The following is an 18,228-nucleotide window of genomic DNA, read 5'->3' on the forward strand; positions in this document are numbered from 1 at the left end:
GCTCAGGACATCCCACAGAGGAATCCACATGAGAGGCTAAAAGAAACAGTTTGTTTACTGAACAAGCTATTATTTACACAATGTGCACAGGTCCCAGTCGGGACTTCCCGGCTCAGCTCCCACTCGGGCCGAACGTTTACACATAATGTCCATGGATCCACTGAGGGGCACCCATCCCTCAGCGTGGAAGCTCATACTCAACATGACTCACAGGGTTAGAACATCCCTCTCTCCCAAAGTCCGAAGACTCCTCCAAGGAAGGCGGAGTAGGAGGACGCTTGCTCTTTTTCGCCTGTGGCTGCACTTTATGTGCACGTGGAGCTGGATGAGGTGGTGTATATATGTATATATATATATATATTTATACATTTTATATAGACGGCAAACGACATTTAATTGCTAACCATCGAGGTTGGATGACCACTGGTGGCCGCAGATCAGTCTTTTCACCGTTAGAAACTCCCGATGCCTGGTCTCCATGTCAGAGTCGGAATCCTCAACCTCTTTCATTTCTGCATCAGTTCCCCCTTTGAGTAATTCCCTTGAAGCTGCTGGTGCTGGGGCTGTCTGAGCTGAAGCCGGGTTAGTTGCATATCTCTGGCTTTCTGGTGTGGAGATGATCCAGGTGCCTCTCCATTTTGCAGTCCTGCACTCAAACCTGGTAAGATATCAGACTACCTTGCCTGGAACCCAATTGGCGCCTTCGCCAGAGTTCCGAACATAGTTTATGTCACCAGGTACGAACTGCTGAGGCTGTTTTTGCTTGGCTCTTGACCGTGGTGTAATTTCCCACCAATATCTGGAAAAGCAAGGCTGTGGCAGGTCAGTGGCCCATCAAACGTTCCAACGGTGCTATAGCGGTCATGGCAAGTGGAATGGTTCAATAACAAAACAAGAACCTGACAAGGCTCATGTAGAGGGAGCTTCAGGTCTGTTTCTTCAATCCTCACTTGAACATTTCCACCGCCCTTTCGGCTAGCCATTTCAAGCTGGGTGATACGGGGCCATGCGGATATGCCGCACCGCGTTAGTTTCCATGAACCCCGCGAACTCTTCACACGTACATGGCGTGCCATTGTCGGTGACTAACATTTCAGTGATACCACATGTACAAAATGATAGTCGCAGTTTCTCAATCGTTGCTCACAAAGTCATGTGTTAAGTAATGGGTTAAGAGACATTGCAATTAGTTGTCTCATTTATGTTAAGTGTTCAATGATTGACACTGATATGTAAAGGGGCTTCAGGTGGACTCTGGAGCTTGTGATGATCTGTAGAGTTCTGTGCAGAGTGAGTTTGAACCATTAAAGGTGTGTTGGTGAAAAAGGAGCTGAACTCTTGCCTCTTCATACCACAGCATCTAGTACATGTTAACATCATGGACCACATCCTGTGGACCTCCAGCCATTTTGAATGTACATCGATTATTATCAGGACGCGGAGCTTTGAAACGGGCCAGCAAAGTCAGCATGAAGCCGTACCGAAGGCCACTACCAGGGGTGAAAAGGTACAGCGGCAGGATCGTCTGCAGTTCCTGGCATACACTAAATTATTGGACCAGTCGCTTTAACTCTGCGTCCAGGCCTGACCAGACATATCTGCGGGCGTGCATTTCCCTTACTGATAAGACTGTCCATGCTATCTTTTTGCAAGAGCAACTGGACCTTGTTCCACTCCCCCAGCCCTGCAAATTTCAGCTCCTAAAATAATTTACAGAATTCTTACGCTGCAGGATGAGGCAATTTGGCACATTGGGTCTGCACCGGCTCTCCAAACGAGCATCATGACTTTGTGTCAACCATTTGTCTTTCTCCCTGTACTGCATACTGTTTCTATTCAAGTAATCATCTAATGCCCTCTTCAATGCCCTGATTGAACATGATTCCACCACACTTCCAGGCAATGCATTCCAGACCTAAACTTGCTGTGTGAAATACTTTATTCTCACATAACATTTGCTTCCTTTGCAAATCACTTTAAATCTGTGTCCTCTCGTTTTTAAAAAAATATTTTAATAAATAAATTTGGAGTACCCAATTATTTTTTTTCTAATTAAGGGGCAACTTAGAATGGCCAATCCACCTAGACTGCACATCTTTGGGTTGTGGGGGTGAAACCCACACAGACACGGGAGAATGTGCAAACTCCACAAATTCCAGGGCCGGGATTCAAACCCGGTTCCTCAGTGCAATAGGCAGCAGTGATAACCACTGTGCCACATGCCGCCCTCTCTCGTTCTTGATTCTTTGACAGGGAGGAACAGTTGCTCCCTATCTACTTTGTCCAGTCCCCTCATGATTTTGAACATCTCTTATCAAACCTCCTCCTAGCATTCGTATCTCCAAGGGGAACAGTCCTAACACCTCTAATCTACCCTCATAACTGAAGACACAGTGGTTAGCACTTTTTCTTCATAGCACCAGGGACCTGTGTTCTATTCTCAGTTTGGGTCACTGCCTGTGCGTAGTCTGCACGTTCTCCCCATGTCTGCATGGGTTTCCTCCGGGTGCTCCGGTTTCCTCCCACAGTCCAAAGATGTGCAGGTTAGGTGGATTGATCATGCCAAATTGCCTCACAGTGCATAGTGTCCAAATGTTAGGTGGGTTGGCTGGGTTATGGGATAGGGTGGAAGTGTGGGCTTAGGTAATGTGCTCTTTCAGGGGCTGGTGCAGACCCGATGGGTTGAATGGCATCCTTCTGCGCTATAAATTCTCTAATTTTCATCCCTGGAACCATTCTCCTAAACCTCTTTGGCACTCTCTCTCCAATGTGCTCACATCCTTCCTATAGTGTGACACCCAGAACTGTAGAGAATACTCCAGCTGAGCCCTAATTAATGTCCTGTATAAGTTCAGTATAACCTCCTTGTGTCTGTACTCTATACCCCTATCAATAAAGCCATGAACACTATATGCTTTATTAACTGTTCTCTCCATTTGTCCTGCCAACTTCAATGATCTATGCAGATATACACCTAAGTCCCTCTGCTCCTGCATCCCTTATTTTATATTATCCAATTGCCTTTTGAAAGTCTGATTTACACTCTCAGGCAGTGCACTCGCAATATGCTAACAAGTGGTGACAGGTAACAAGTGAACTGAACGCCTGAGGAATAAAAAACTCTTAATTTTTGACATTGGTGCATGTAGCAGTGGGAAAATTTAAAGGTGTGCACCATTATATCGAATAACCTTTTGTCGCTCTTTTAAAAACACAAGGCACGTTTTCTAAATAGTCACATGCCGCGCAGCATCTCCCTTCTCCCACGGAAAATACGAAGTTACCATCAAACCCTAAAGAGGCTAAATGCCCACCACTTTAAGGCCCGACGGCGCTGAGGTTGGAGACGGAAATAACGTCAGCTTTGAGGGCGCCAGCGGAGACAGGAAGTGACGCCACGGTCGGTAAGGGGCGGCAGCAAAGATCGGAAGTGACGTCGTACCGAGAGAAAGGGGGTTGGTTTGCCGTTGTTGTGGCTGCGCGCGAGAGAGGGTGTGAGAGAAAAAATAACACGGAGGGAGCAAGAGAAAGATAAGAAATAAACTGAAGGTGAGGAAGTGGGCGGTACGGGGAAGTAAAAAAAGACAGACCCCACTGCACCGTTTCATATGTATAATCGAGGAACGGCTCGGAAAGGCCTGAAGCCCGGGCCTAGTGAACCTGCGGGGCAGGTAAGCGGCTGCTCGAGCCCGGCTGCGCAGCGCGCGCGAGGTGGGAGCCTCCAGGGGTGGGCGACAGCCGCGCGCGCGCGCCAAGCCGGCAGGTGAGGAGGGTCGCGCAGGCGCACTGCCTGGGGAACTCCTGTTGGAACGTCACAAGGGAAAGCCGGTGGGAGGGGCGGCTCGCTGTCAGGGTCCCTGGGAAGCGGAGGGAGAGAGACTCACCTGTTGACAGGGGGTGGGCAGCTGCACCTGCGTACCGCCGGGGATGGACAGGTAACGAGGACGCATGCGCAGATTTGGCCGATTGTAGCCGCCTTGTGTTCCGCTAACATGAATGGAAATGATGGATGGGGCCGGGGGAGGAGGAAGGAAAGAAGATTTGCAAATCTTAACATGCACCTTTATCAAACACTGCCACAACTGGAAAGAAATGAAAGACTTGCTTTCCTGTAGCACCGTTTCATGATGTGGTGATGCCAGCGTTGGACTGGGGTGGGAACAGTAAGAAGCGTAGCTCCTTCATGAGGTGATTCCAAATAAACCTGTTGGACTTTAATATGATGTTGTAAGACTTCTTACTGTGCCCACCCCAGTACAACACTGGCATATCTACATCATGGCCACGTTTTCATGATCACTGGAGCTCTTGTGCTTGATGACCAGCAAAGTACTTTTTTTTTGAAGATGTATGACTACCAATTTGCACACCGAAAACTCTCAGGATCAGCAATGCGATAACGACTAGAAATGTTTTGTGTGTGTGATTTGCACCACTGCCAAGTAATAATATAATAATCTTTATTAGTGTCACAAGTAGGCTTACATTAACACTGCAATGAAGTTACTGTGAAAATCCCCAAGTCGCCACATTACGGCACCTGTACGGGTACACTTGAGGGAGAATTCAGAATGTCCAATTTGGGACTTGTGGGAGGAATCTGGAGCACCTGGAGGTAACCCACGCAGACATGGGGAGAATGTGCAGACTCCGCACAGACAGTAACCCAAATCGGGAATTGAAATAGGTCTCTGGCACTGTAAAGTAACACTGCTACCTGCTGTGAAGACATAAGAAGACTCATGATTTGCTGGCCTTTGGTCCCTGTGAGGCTTTTTCTCGGCAGGCTGAGCTCTACGTTTCTTCTGGACCCTGTCCAGTGCCCCTCCAGTCAGTGGAGGTCGTGGCTATCACTGACTGTCGCCCAGTTGTCAGTGTCAATGCCTACAATCGTCATATCTCGCTTAAGGTATGCTAGCACAGGGGTTAGCAGTGTTGCTTCACAGCGCAAAGAGAAAGAGGGACAAGGCAGGCTCTTGATTATGGATCGGCTTGTCTGGATGTTAAACATCTGGTCTGGTTAGGTTGAATGGTAATTTCTGTACAATTCCATAGTGCGAGATATTTACTGAAGGGCGAGATATGTATAACTTAACTGTTTTCAAGAGCTACTTTTGACCCTCTTTTTCTATAGCAAGTACATTAATGTTTGCTTTTTATTCTTTATGGAGCAAAATGTACCAGCCTATTTGACAATGATCAAAGAACCCAGATGGTACAGGAAGGCAATTTATTTTTTTACTCATTTATGGGATGTGGGTGTCACTGGCTTCACCAGCATTTATTGCCTATCCCCAGTTGCCCTTCAGTGGTGCTGAGCTGCGTTCTTGAATTGCCACAGTCACTAGTGTAGGTACACCCACAGTGTTGGCAGGATAGAATTCTAGGATTTTGAACCAGTGATGGTGAAGGAATGACAATATATTTCCTAGCCAAGCTGGTGAGTGACTTGAAGGGTAACTGACAGTTGGTGATCCCAAGGTATCTGCTGTCCTTGTCCTTGAACTTCTAGTTGATAGAGGCTATGGTTTTGGCTATGGTTTTGGAATGTGTTGCCCAAGGGACTTCGGTGAGTCCCTGTAGTACAGTGTGCTTCAAACTTTTTTTCCGGGGACCCATTTTTACTAACCGGCCAATCGTCGCAACCCACGCTGGCCGACCTTCGCGACCCACTCCGGCCGACCTGCACGACCCACCATTTTATCTTGCCTTGTTTGCTGCTGACAAAAATAGAGGAAATGGTTTTGGGTCCCTTTGGCCCTCGTACGCGCTCCTCCAATGGAACCTGTTGGATGAAGGTGAAGCCTTCTGATGTCGGAAAGTATGGAGTGTCCATCTGTTCATAGTTCTGAATTTTTTCCTGTAAAGTTTATCAAATAACCCCCCCCCCCCCCGAACTTGTAAAAATAATAAAAAATAAAATGAGTAAAATAAATGAAAAAAATGAATAACCCCCCCCCCCCCCCGAACTTGTAAAGTAAAATAAAATAAAATGAATAAAATAAATGAAAAAAATAAAAATTAAATGAATAAAAACCACTACAGAACTTGGACACTATGATCGGCGCACATGCACAATGCGGCTGAATTTTTTTTTCAACATATCTGTGGCTGCTGCGCGGGGATTTGCTTGTTCGGGAGCGCCGCGGACAACGGCTCCGCGACCCTCCCGACACACGCCCGACCCTCCTGCGGGTCGTGCCCCTGACTTTGAAGAACACTGCTGTAGTACATCTTGTGGATGGTACACACGGCTGTCATTGTCAGTGGTGGGATTGATTGTGAAAGGGGTAACAATCAAGTGGGCTGCTTTGTCTTGGATGTGTTTGAACTTATTGAGTGTTATTGGAGCTGCACTCACCGGGCAAGTCGATCTCCATTTACAGGACACAGATTTAGAAAGAACCATTACTAAATTATGTTAAAGAAATAGAGTGAGGAGTATTGAGATGTCTACAAGGAATGGAGAGAGATTGTATAGCAGAGGAGTGTGCCAGAACTGCAGATAAATCAATTGAGGTCGTACATGTGTCAATGAAAGTACAAATAATTGCTCTGCAGTGGAGAGTGATCAAAAGTTATCTCTTTTACTGTAATATTGGGAATTACCGGTGTGTCCGTTTGAATCCATGTTACTCAATAACCTTGTTGCAAAATCTAGATGCAAGAATACAGAACAGGAATAGAAAGCCTTCAGGGGATGTTTGTGGGATAGGGGGAGTTAGGCTGAATACTAAGAATATGATTCAAATAAGAAAAATTAGGAGCTGTAGCTGATTTACACTGCGTGATAGCACGGGAAATTCAGAAAGAAATGTGCAATAAGATTGGATACTGGTAATTAGGATTGAAGTACTAAGATAGACTGTTGTGACTACGTTTAATTAGCGCAAAGGTATAATCTTACAGTCGATGCTTCAGTTTAGTATGATATTTGATCTAATCGCTGACAAGCCTTTAATCATTCGCACCTTCTGTTGGTGGTGCTTAACTCAAAATGATGCCTCCGGGTGTATTGCTGGTGTTTGCAGTTCGTGTGGTATCGATTCTGCACCACAATTGTACTTGAACTTGAATCCTTCTGGGAATGCTTTCAAAATGCCTGTGTGCCTGAAAATTTCCACTTTACCATCAGCTGCACCACAGTATATTACAAATGAGATATTTGGACAGGAAAGGGACGGATTGGACTTTCTGATCAAGAAGCAGCTAACTTGGTCAGAGGCAGAATGAACTGTGGTAAAATTGGTCTGACCCTGTGTCTAGCTTGGACTGATGGGATGTCAGTTACCAGGGCATGCAGTGGTGTAGTGGTATTGTCACTGGAATAGTGTTTCAGAGATCCAGGGAAATGCTCTGGGGACACAGGTTCAAATCCCACCACGATAGATGGTGAAGTTTGAATTGAAAAAAAATCTGGTGTCAGAAGTCATAAAAATCCATCTGGTTCATTAATTTCCTTTCGGAAGGAAATTTGTTGTCCTTGCCTTGTTTGGCCTACATACGAGTCCAGATCGGCTGCAATGTGCTTGAATACTCTTAGAGGCTGGTTTAGCTCACTGGGCTAAATCGCTGGCTTTGAAAGTAGACCAAGGCAGGCCAGCAGCAAGGTTCGATTCCCGTACCAGCCTCCCCAGACAGGCGCCGGAATGTGGCGACTAGGGGCTTTTCACAGTAACTTCATTGAAGCCTACTCGTGACAATAAGCGATTTTGATTTCATTAAATACCCCCTCAAGGGCAATAAATGCTGGCCCAGCCCGTGATGCCTACATATCATGAAAGAATTTTAAAAAAAGCTTCACCTGACATGAAACAAATCGCATGAATGAGGTTTAGGCAGTTGATTCCAAAGCTGTCTCCGGCAAACAGCTTGAAACTGCCCACAATTTTTTAAAATCAGAGTCATTGTGGGAGATGGAAACATGTTATTTGGATCTAGGAGTAGACGGTTGACTTTCAGCAGAGGATTATGAATCCAGAATACGCCGGCCCGCTATGGATTATCATGGATTCAAAGCCAGCAGAGCAATTTCAAAGTGGGGTAGATATTGAGGCTTATGGAAAATGAACAGGGAATGGGATTTAAAAAAATCACTGTGACTGGCTAATTTATTGGAATGGCCCAGGTGGGTTCCACCCACGCTGTTGCTGTTCAATCCCCACAGTGGTAATTGATAAAATAATACTGCAAATGTGGAAATACTATGTGATATTGAGGGATTCATTTGAAGTACATTGTTATTGTATGGGGAGCACAAATACCTGTTAAAATGGGAATCTAGGTATCGGCAAACAGGATCAGCACAAGGAACTCCGCTGATGCAGGAAGGGATCTATCTATATGTTCAGGCACATAGTTGAGAAGGAATCATTAATGAATGATGTGAAAAAAATGAGCAAGCTATGGAGTATAAAGAGATCTGGCGGAGTGAGGAATGTAGAGATATCTACAAGAAATACAGAGAGGTTGTATAGGACAGGGGAAGCCTATAGGAACTGCAGATAGATCAATAGAGGAAGTACAGAGAGTAATCAGATTTGATTTGTACAGAGTTCATACGGGGATCAGATATGATAGAAGTTGTAACTATGGGAAGTGAAAATATTTAACAAAGTCGGACATCCGTAAAGAGAGGGAATCTAAAAGAAATGGAATTTCTCCAGGAAGTGTCGAGGAGTAAGGGAGAATTGAGAATCTGGGCGGAGAGGGCAAAGAACAAAATTTGTTACAATGTACAATCAAGAGACCAGTGAGAATGAAAGGTCTGCTAAAATTAACATTTATCAGTGGCACAGGTTTTCAATTGGAATTACTTGTGGCCGAGTGGTTAAGCCTGGTAACTGGTCATTTTTGACCTTGCTATATTGGAATATGGGGCTTTTTCTCCTGCTTTGACACAAGGAATAGAAGCTTACCTGACCCTTTTAAGTTCATAAGTTTGTTGGTCACATTTTATTTATATATATATATTTATATAGCATGCGCCATATATGTGTCAACGGTTGCATTTGTTTATTTGTTTGTGGGTGTGAGTGTTGCTATGCCAGTATTTGTTCTCAATCCCTAAATTAACCTGAGAAGGTGGTTGTGGGCTGCCATCTTCAGTCACAACTGTCCATCTGGTGCAGGTATGCCCACAATGCTGTTAGGAAGTTCCAGGATTTTGACCCAGTGATCGTGAAGGAATAACAATATAGTTCCTGGTCAGGATGGTGTATGGTTTTCGAGGGGAACTTGGCAGGCGGTGATGTCCCCATGCACCAGCTGCTCTAGGTGGCAGAGGCCACAGGTTTGGAAAGTGCTATCGAAGGAGCCTTGGTGAGTTTCTGCAGTGCATCTTATTGATACTGCATATGTGTTGGACGTGAATATTTAAAATGGCGGATGGGGTGCTGATCAAGCAGGCTGTTTTGTCCTGGATGGTGTTGAGTTCTTTTGAGTGTTGATTGAACAGATTCTTTGAATGCTATTGGATGAACAGCATGTGTTGCTGTACCTTACGAACCACAACTTCCCTTGCAATTACTTGATACTGTCATCTTTCTTGTGCTTTCTGAATGGTTCTCTTAATTTTGGGCTCAGAACAAGATTGCCTCTGTCCAGTTTGCAGTTCTTGGTTTAAGCAGCCTGCTTGTCAGGAAGCTGTGTTCCAAGGTTTTATTTTTTGAGAGAAGTCAGACTGCTCGGCACCGGTGGGTCATAGTAACCAGGTTTGGAGGGACTTGGATGCATTGGTGAACTGGCAACCGATGGGTTGGCCAGAGACAGTTGGCCAGTCATCGATCGGTGATTGATTGATGCTGGCGTGATGCTTTCTGAGGGAACTGGGCAGAAGTATTCAGACATTGTTAGTGAAAGGAACTCCGGTTCCGTCTCCACAGCGCTCTCCATTCTGCTCTCTCTTGCCCCTCAATCTCTCTTTCCCCCCCCCATCTCTTTCCCTCCCCCTCTCGGGAGACTAAATTGCCTACTCCCGCTCCTAGGTCATGTGTTCTAGGCAGGAGATGCTCTACCTGATTTAGAATGCCCCACAAGAGGAAGCATCAGGTCCATGTCTACTTTATCCATACCGTTTAACATCTTGTATACCTCAATAAGATCTCCTTATTCTTCTAAACTCTGGAGAGTACAGGCCTAAACTGCTCAATCTGTCCTCGTACAACAAACCCCTAATTTCTGGAATCAATATAGTGAACCTCCTCTGAACTGCTTCCAATGCCACTATATATTTCCTCAAATAAGGGGATCAAGCTGTGCACAATGCTCCAGGTGCGGTCTTTCCAATGCCTTGTATAGTTGCAACAGCACTTCTTTACCTTTTATACTCAATTCCCTTTGCTATAAATGCCGATATTCCATTTGCTTTCCTTACTATCTGCTGCACCTACATGCTCGTTTTCTGTGACTCTTACACAGATCCCTCTTCACCGGAGCACCCCGAAATCTCTCCCTTTCCATTTTTTCGACTAAAATGCATGACCTCATACTTAACCAGGTGAAACTCTATTTGGCACGTTTTGGCCCATTCTCCTAACCTATCTATATCAATTTGTAAGGTTCTTATTTCCTCATTGCAACTTACTGTCCGCCTATTTTTGTGTCATATGTAAATTTGGCTATAGAACCTTCTATTCCTCTATCCAAGTTGTTAGTATAGATTGCAAATAGCTGGAGCCCAAGGACCGAACCTTGTGGCACCCCACTAGTTACACCTTGCCATCCAGAAAAAGACCCAGTTATCCCTACTCTCTGTCTCCTGTCCGTCAGTCAGTCTTCTATCCAAGTTAATAAGTTACCCCATATCCCATGTGATCTCACCTTGTGAATAATAATAATAATTGCTTATTGTCACAAGTAGACTTCAATGAAGTTACTGTGAAAAGCCCCTAGTCGCCACATACCGGCGCCTGTTCGGGGAGGCCAGTACGGGAATTGAACCCGCGCTGCTAGCATGGTTCTGCATTACAAGCCAGCTATTTAGCCCACTGTGCTAAACCAACCTAAATCAACCTTCTGTGTAGAACCTTATCAAACGCCTTCCTGAAGTCCAGATATATTATATCTACAGGATCCCCATTATCTACTTTGCTTGTTATATCTTCGAAGAACTCAAGCAAATTAGTCAAACATGATTTGCCCTTCATAAAACCATGCTGACTCTGATGCATAGTACTTTGGCTTTCCAACTATCCTGATAGTCCGTCATTGATAATTGATTCTGACAATTTTCCAATAATAGATGTTAAACTAACTGGTCTGCAATTTCCCTCATTCTGCCTCCCCTTTTTGAATAAGGGCGTTACGTTAGCATTTTTCCAATCCACTGTAACCATTCCCATGTCCATGGAATTTTGGAATATCATAGCCAATGGATCCGCTATCTCTGTTGCCACTTCCTTTAACACCGAAGAATGTAGATCATGAGGCCCTGGGGACTTGTCTGCCCTCAATCCCAAGAGTTTGTTGAGTACCGTTTCCCTATTGATGCAAATTGTTTCAAGTTCCACCCTTTCCGTTGCCTCTGAACTGCCCGTTCCAATAGGAATGGTACTAGTGTCCTCCAACGCGAAAACTGGGGCAAAACATTGATTTGGCATCGCTGCCATTTTTGTGTTTCCCACTATTAACTCACCAGTTTCATCTTCCAAGGGGTCGAAATTCACCTTAGTGACTCTCTTCCCTTTTACGTACCTTTAGAAGCTTTTGCTATCCTTTTTGATATTCTGTGCTAGTTTTTTTTTCGTAATTTACCTTTTTAAATTACTTTTTTAGTATCCCCTTGTTTGTGTTTCAAAGTTTCCCAATCTTCCAGTCTGTCATTGGCCTTTGCAATATGACGTAACTTAGTTTTTGTCTTTATAATGTCCTTGACCTCCTTGTTTAGCCATGGATGATTTTTACCCCTCTTCCCATCTTTCTTCCTCACTGGGATATATTTTAGTTGTGAGGAATTAGGTATCTCCTTAAACAATTACCACTGCTCATCAGCTGCCCTACCTTTGAGCCTTCCTGTCCAGTCTATATGGGCCAAATCTGACCGTAAGTCTATGTAATTTCCTTTGTTTAATTCCAGAACACGAGTGTGGGACTCCACTTTCCCACCCCCAAACTGAGGGCGCGATTCTCCTCTCCCCACGCCGGGTGGGAGAATCGCGGGAGGGCCGGGCGACTAATTTCACGCCCCCCCCCCGGCGCCTCCCGCGATTCTCCCACCCCCGCTCGGAAGAATCGCCGCTCGCCCTTTTTTACGCCGACCGGCGATTCTCCGACCCGGATGGGCCGAGCGGCCTGCCGTTTGCGACCATTTCACGATGGTGGCAACCACACCTGGTCGCTGCCGTCGTGAACATGGGTGCCAAAGGCCCGTTTGAAGCTTGTGGGGGGTGGAGCGGTGAGTGACCACCACAGCCGTGCTCGGGAGGGGACTGGCCCGCGATCGGTGCCCATTGATCGTCGGGCCGGCGTCTCAAAGGGATGCACTCTTTTCCCCTCCGCCGCCCTGCAAGATCAAGCCGCCATGTTTTGCAGGGCAGCGGAGGGGAAGACGGAGGGGAAGACTGCGCATGCGCGGGTTTGAGCCGTCATGACGTCAGCCGTGCATGCGCGGGTTGGAGCCGGCCAACCTGCGCATGCGCGGCTGACGTCACTTAGGCGCGCCAGCTGCGTCATTCTCGGCGCGCCGCCTTGATGCAAGCGTCAAGGCCCGGCGGCCGAGAGTTATGGAGGGCCGCTCCTAGCCCCCCCCGGATGGGGGTGAATAAGGTGAGAGGAGCGGCCTCCGAGGCCGTCGTGAAACTCGCCCGCGTTCACGGCGACCTTCCCGATTTTTTGCGGGAGCGGAGAATTCTGCCCTGAATCTTGAATTCTACAATACTATAGTCACAACTCCCTGGTGGATCCCTAACTATGAGGTCATTAATTAATTCCTCCTCATTGTGAGTGTGAGACCCAAGCAGACACGGGGAGAATGTGCAAACTCCACAAAAGTTTTGGAATTTAAGGAAACAGCCGGGACAGACTTGTTTTGAATTTTAATGGATAAACAGAACAATTTTAATAGGTGGGTGCAAACATTGGAAGTTGAAACTACAGGTGAAGCTCTGAGAACTCATTATCTTGAATGAATTAAAAAATTTGCTCTCTTCTGTGATAAGAATCCATATTTAAGACAAAGGGTGATACCACTAGACAAGCACCAATAATGGCTGATGATTAGAATCTGATCCATAAATGTAAACATTTGTTCCATTCCCCTCCCTCATAATTTTTAAGAGGATAGGAAGTGGGAGAGGGAAAGGAAGGCAGGTAGCCAAGATAAGGATGGATAGCTGGGAATGCTCTGAGATCTCCTCCTCTATCAGGAAGCAAGGTACTGAGGGTTGAGGTGAGACACGAAGGCGTGCGGAATTCACCGTGCATAAACCCAGGATGCCGTGACACCAATTCTTTGCCTGATCATATCATTAGTGATAACAACTCTACCAAAGCAGGAGTTAACCCTGACTAGAACATGGTCTATAAATGCATTAGCCATGGCTCAGTTGGTGGCACTGTTGTCTCTGTATCAGAAGGTAATGGGTTGAAGTCCCGGACGAGAGAATTGAGTACTTAACGCTAGGCTCAACCTCCAGTGCAATATTGAAGGAGAGCTGTGCTGTTGATAACTACAGAAATTGTCACAGGCAGGACGGACAATTTCACGGACCATTGAAAGGTTCATTGACCTCGGGCGGGAATTTGCGGTCCCGGGGCAGGTGTGATTGGAAAATCCAGCCCGAGATGTTAAATTAAGACCCCGACTGCTCTCAGTGCTAACTTCAGAGAACGATGGATTCCCCTTATGCCCTGGCCAGTATTTATCTCTCGAATCAGTGTCACTTTAAAAATCATCTCTCCGTCATCACATTACTGTTTGTGGGAACTGCCTGTGTGCAGAATGGCTGCTGTGTTTCTTAAAACACGGTCACGACGATTCAGAAATACTTATTTAGTTGTAAAACACTTTGAGATATTCTGAGATTGTGAAAGGACTATTGAGTCATCTTTTTCAAAGGGTGAAGAGACGAGGGTGAAATGAACTGACAGATTAGAAAGGTGCAGGAAAAGGACCTTATATGTAGGTCTGAGGCAAGATGTAAAAGAGTCTGAGTAAATCTGAACAGTACAGGGTAGGGGAAAAACGTGGTGGAGTCGAGGTTCCGTCTGAGAAGCACAGGGATGGGTTATTGGGCAAACCCAAAGGGAGCTGCTTGTAAGATTAAACTAACAAAATCAGACAGTTCCTGTTGGAAGATATTTACTGTGTGATTCTAATATTAGACCGGTTCTTTGTCACAGTGTAGACTATAAATTTGTACACTCAGAATTATCTGTCAACTAGGCTGTGCTGTTGTGAGCAAGTTGGTTGAATAATGTGAATAATAGCTGGTGGCCTATTGTAATTTTAAAAAACTCAAATATTATTTATTTTTAAAGAGTTCTCCTGACAGCGAGATGCCACTCTGAATTTTCCAAATCCCCAACTTTTGATTGGCATTGATGGCTGTAAAATCGCAGAACGTATACTCTCGATACTAATAAGTCAACATGCTGTCTCTGAGGGTTCTGCTCATTTATTTCACTATGAAGTAGTTTCACAGGTACTGGTCTTTCTCCTTTACCTCGCTGAAGGGTCCAATCTACATATGTGAGGCTGACAAAGTGTCACCAGGGATTGTAGAGGAGGTACGCTGAAGGATTCTGCCCCTAATTGGCCAAGTTCACCTGCACTTGAATACCTTTGTAGCAGGGATCACTGGTTGATATCAGGATTATTTTTGCCCTTCCCTAACCTGAGACACTGAGGCCAATTCTAGCAATTTCTGTCGCTATTGTTTGTTAAGACTACCCATAGGACCTTTCTGTTTCTGCGGTTTATGTCATCAGCCGACACATGCCAAACCGAGCTGGTGGAAGACTTTGAGCATTACGTTTGCAGACAGAGTTAGGATATTGTACTTTAGTTGTCTGAATGGAGCCTAATGTTGATGCTTGCAGGCATGCCTCAAGTGGTATCTTTCAGCTTTGCAGCAAAGAAGGGATTAAAGAGTTGCAGTCACCTCTGCTTTTCGCTGCATCGGAGATATTGTTTGAGGCCTTTCGCACCATGCTATCATGCAGTAGGCACAGGATTTTAACAAATTTGTTTGGACATCCTAGCTTGGAGAGCAACCTTACACCAGGTTGACTTGCAGTGTCATGAGCTTTGGTTAGAATTACGAACAGCATATATGGATCTTGACATTACTCTTTGTACTTTTCTTGTAGTTGTCTTATTGCATATCCACGATGGCTAGGCCCCCGAAAACCACGGTGATTGTGGGAGGGCATCATTTGCGAGTAGGTCGTTTAACAGTACCCTTGTGAGGATATTTCCTTTGATTGAGAAAAGCTTATTCCTTAGTAGTTGCTGCATGCGTTCTTTGGATCATCTGTGTAAAACTTTTAGTAGCCATTGTATCCAGGGGAAGACCAGAAGTGGCCTTGTTGCCCTGAGTACCAGCAATAACATAAATTGCCAGTCCTGTGGCCATTCATGCCAATCTCGCATTGGACTCTTCAGTCACGAAAGGGCTCACAGAAGTCAATGAAATCATTTTTTTCCAGTTTTGACATACTCAAACAATGAGGAGCCTACCATGACCTTTAGGTGATGTTTGCCTTGTACTTTCCACCTGTCAAAAAGTTGGGTGTGTGCCTATTTTAATACGGGCTTTGGGAAGCATGGAGGACAGCTCACTGCCATTTTTCTCCAACATTTGTTTGTCTCTTAGGTATGTGGATATTTTGTAATTGATTTTATAAAGTGGCATTGATAAATGCTATCTTATTGTCTTTGTCCTTTTTCCCTTCCAGGTCCAAACAGAGTGCAGAAGTCATCATTCGTTCATTTTAGAATAAAATTAAAAGCAAAAGCTGCAGTCACTATGGCAGCACCGGTGAATACTCAGAACCCTAGTAAAACATGGGAGCTCAGTCTCTATGAACTGCACCGGACCCCACAGGTGAGTAAAACAGGGCAGCTCAGCCTCTACGAACTACACAGGACCCCGCAGGTACGTGTGGAGCAGAGGGGATATCCCTTTGTGTCTATTTTGCATGTCTGCATGAGAAATATGCACAGTTATTTTTAAAGGAAAGCCCTTTGCAATGTTTTAGTTGCTGTACAGTGCACGTTTTAAAATTGCATATGTTTGCACAGCAGTAAGCTTCCAACAAGGAGCTAAATGTTTTATACAATGGTCCTCAGCTCAGTATCTATTGCAGTTAAACAGTTTGATTTTCTCTTCTGTTTTAAAACATACCTTTTATGGTTCCTTCTTCCCTGGTCACCAACACATCTCTACTTACTTGAAAGGAGAAGCCTTTGCAGTCCTAGTTCTCTTGGCATCATTCAGGAGGTTTAGCAATAGTCAGCTGCCCTGACTCGCTCTCCTGCTCATTTGCTGTCCCATTCCTGCATTAATGGCTTGGTTGTGGTAGAACAAGCGGTGGAGCCTGTGGCTTCAGAGCCATATGCATCTCTTTAACGTTACATTTGCGGCTGCCAACCCTTTCCAGTTGAATTGTGTTGACGTGTTCAGACCCTAATGTAAATTTAAGTCAAGGAAAGGAAGAACAGTGTTGTTATTGTGGAGATAAAAGACTAAACATTATGCTGAAATTTATAGTTTCAAATCGTAAGTTTTGTGAAAAACATCATTGAGATGTGAGTACATTCATTTTGAGTGCTAGAACCACGGTTGTAGATTATACCATTGGTTCAAGAAACAGGCTTTAAAGATGGCTTTACTGAAAAAATTATAGTGAAAGTAATTCTACTTGTTGCAAGATCTGTTTTGAAAACACAGACAAAAAAAACCCTCTTTCAGTTTGTGTGTAAATTTTGTATTGCATTTTTATTCAAAATGGGAATGTGCTGTTTTTCCATCAAGTTGATAATGGTGCATTGCTTTTACAGTTTCTTTTTGATCATGCTTATATTCCATTAGCACAAATCACTGTATAAAACTAAACGTACACCTGCTGGGGATACAAAGAGGGATTTAAAAAAAAAATACAAAACCAATTAAAAGATGCAACAGTTCAAAGTTAGGCCTGCTTTAAATTTTATCTTTTTCTCTGGAATCAATTCAATAAGTAAATTCAAATTATTTTTTTGAAAATCTTTTTATTCAAGGCTTTTTACATATATACACAGAATATCAGAAGAACAACGCATCAACCCAACAAACACCACAGATCTTCAAATCCTCCTGATATCAATACCCCACCACATCCCGTCTTCCCTTTTTTATCCCCTTGCTCACCCCTCAATTTTCCTTGAAGAAATCAATTAATCCCACCCACCTCAGACTCCCGAGTCTTGAGACACACCAAATATTGCCACCTCTGGACTCGGGGCCACCCTCCCATCCAGAACCACGGACATAACATCCCAGAGCCCCCTCAGTCTTGGACATGGCCAGAACATCTGGATGTGATTCGCGGGCCCCCTGCACACCATCCAAATCTATCTCCACTGCCACAAATAACCTCATTCTTGCCACCGTCATGTGGGCCCGATGTTTTAAACTGAATGAGGCTTAACCTTGCACAGGACAAGGACGCGTTCACCCCCCACAAGGCCTCTGCCCAAGTTCAAATTATTATTGATGTAAATTATGCATTGTACCAGAGATACTTGGCCATTTGTCACTTATTTGGTTTAGTAATGCTGAATTTTCACCTCTGGTTCCCAAGACAGGGTAGTTTCTTTTTGAGGCATTTAAAAAAAAAAAGGCTCTTCAAGTTAAGTTTGCTGACCCCTCTAATAATGCTTAACATGGGTTGAACCTGCACCTGTCATTTCCCGAGAGGCATTGCATGGCTCGGGTCCATTTTCTTGTGCGTTTTTACTGGGGAGCCTTGTTGTTTTCCTGCCTTAAAAATAAAAACAGAAAATAGTGCAAATACATAGGACAGTTGATGTTTGTATGAAGAGAAGAAACAGACTATAAAAAGCAGTCTGCTTTGCTGTCCATAGATCAGGATGTGACCAATGCTGCTATTATGTCCAGCTTTTCTCCTTATTACCTTGTCTCAAACTATTTATCTCTTGATCAATTAAGCCACAGTTTCTAATTTGTGAAATTAAATTTGTGCACTGCTGTTGGTATGGGTGCATGCAACTTCTGCACGTGTATT

General features: G+C 44.7%; 1 protein-coding gene across 4 annotated transcripts in view; it reads left to right on the forward strand.

Annotated features, from left to right (window-relative positions):
- Positions 1-3,410: 3,410 nt before the first annotated feature.
- The window catches only part of LOC119975881 (E3 ubiquitin-protein ligase RING2-A-like), a 40,531-nt gene continuing 25,713 nt past the window's right edge, over positions 3,411-18,228 (forward strand). Inside the window, exons 1-2 of one of the 4 annotated variants that reach the window (XM_038815777.1) lie at positions 3,411-3,549; positions 15,898-16,097. In XM_038815777.1, coding sequence (XP_038671705.1) covers positions 15,969-16,097 — 129 coding nt within the window. In that variant the 5' untranslated portion in view covers positions 3,411-3,549; positions 15,898-15,968. Of the gene's footprint in view, positions 3,672-15,897; positions 16,098-18,228 lie in introns of all 4 variants that reach the window. The other 3 variants (XM_038815781.1, XM_038815776.1, XM_038815778.1) reach the window with 3 other exon arrangements.

Source organism: Scyliorhinus canicula, chromosome 13, assembly GCF_902713615.1.
Source record: "Scyliorhinus canicula chromosome 13, sScyCan1.1, whole genome shotgun sequence".
NCBI classification, from domain to species: Eukaryota; Metazoa; Chordata; class Chondrichthyes; order Carcharhiniformes; family Scyliorhinidae; genus Scyliorhinus; species Scyliorhinus canicula.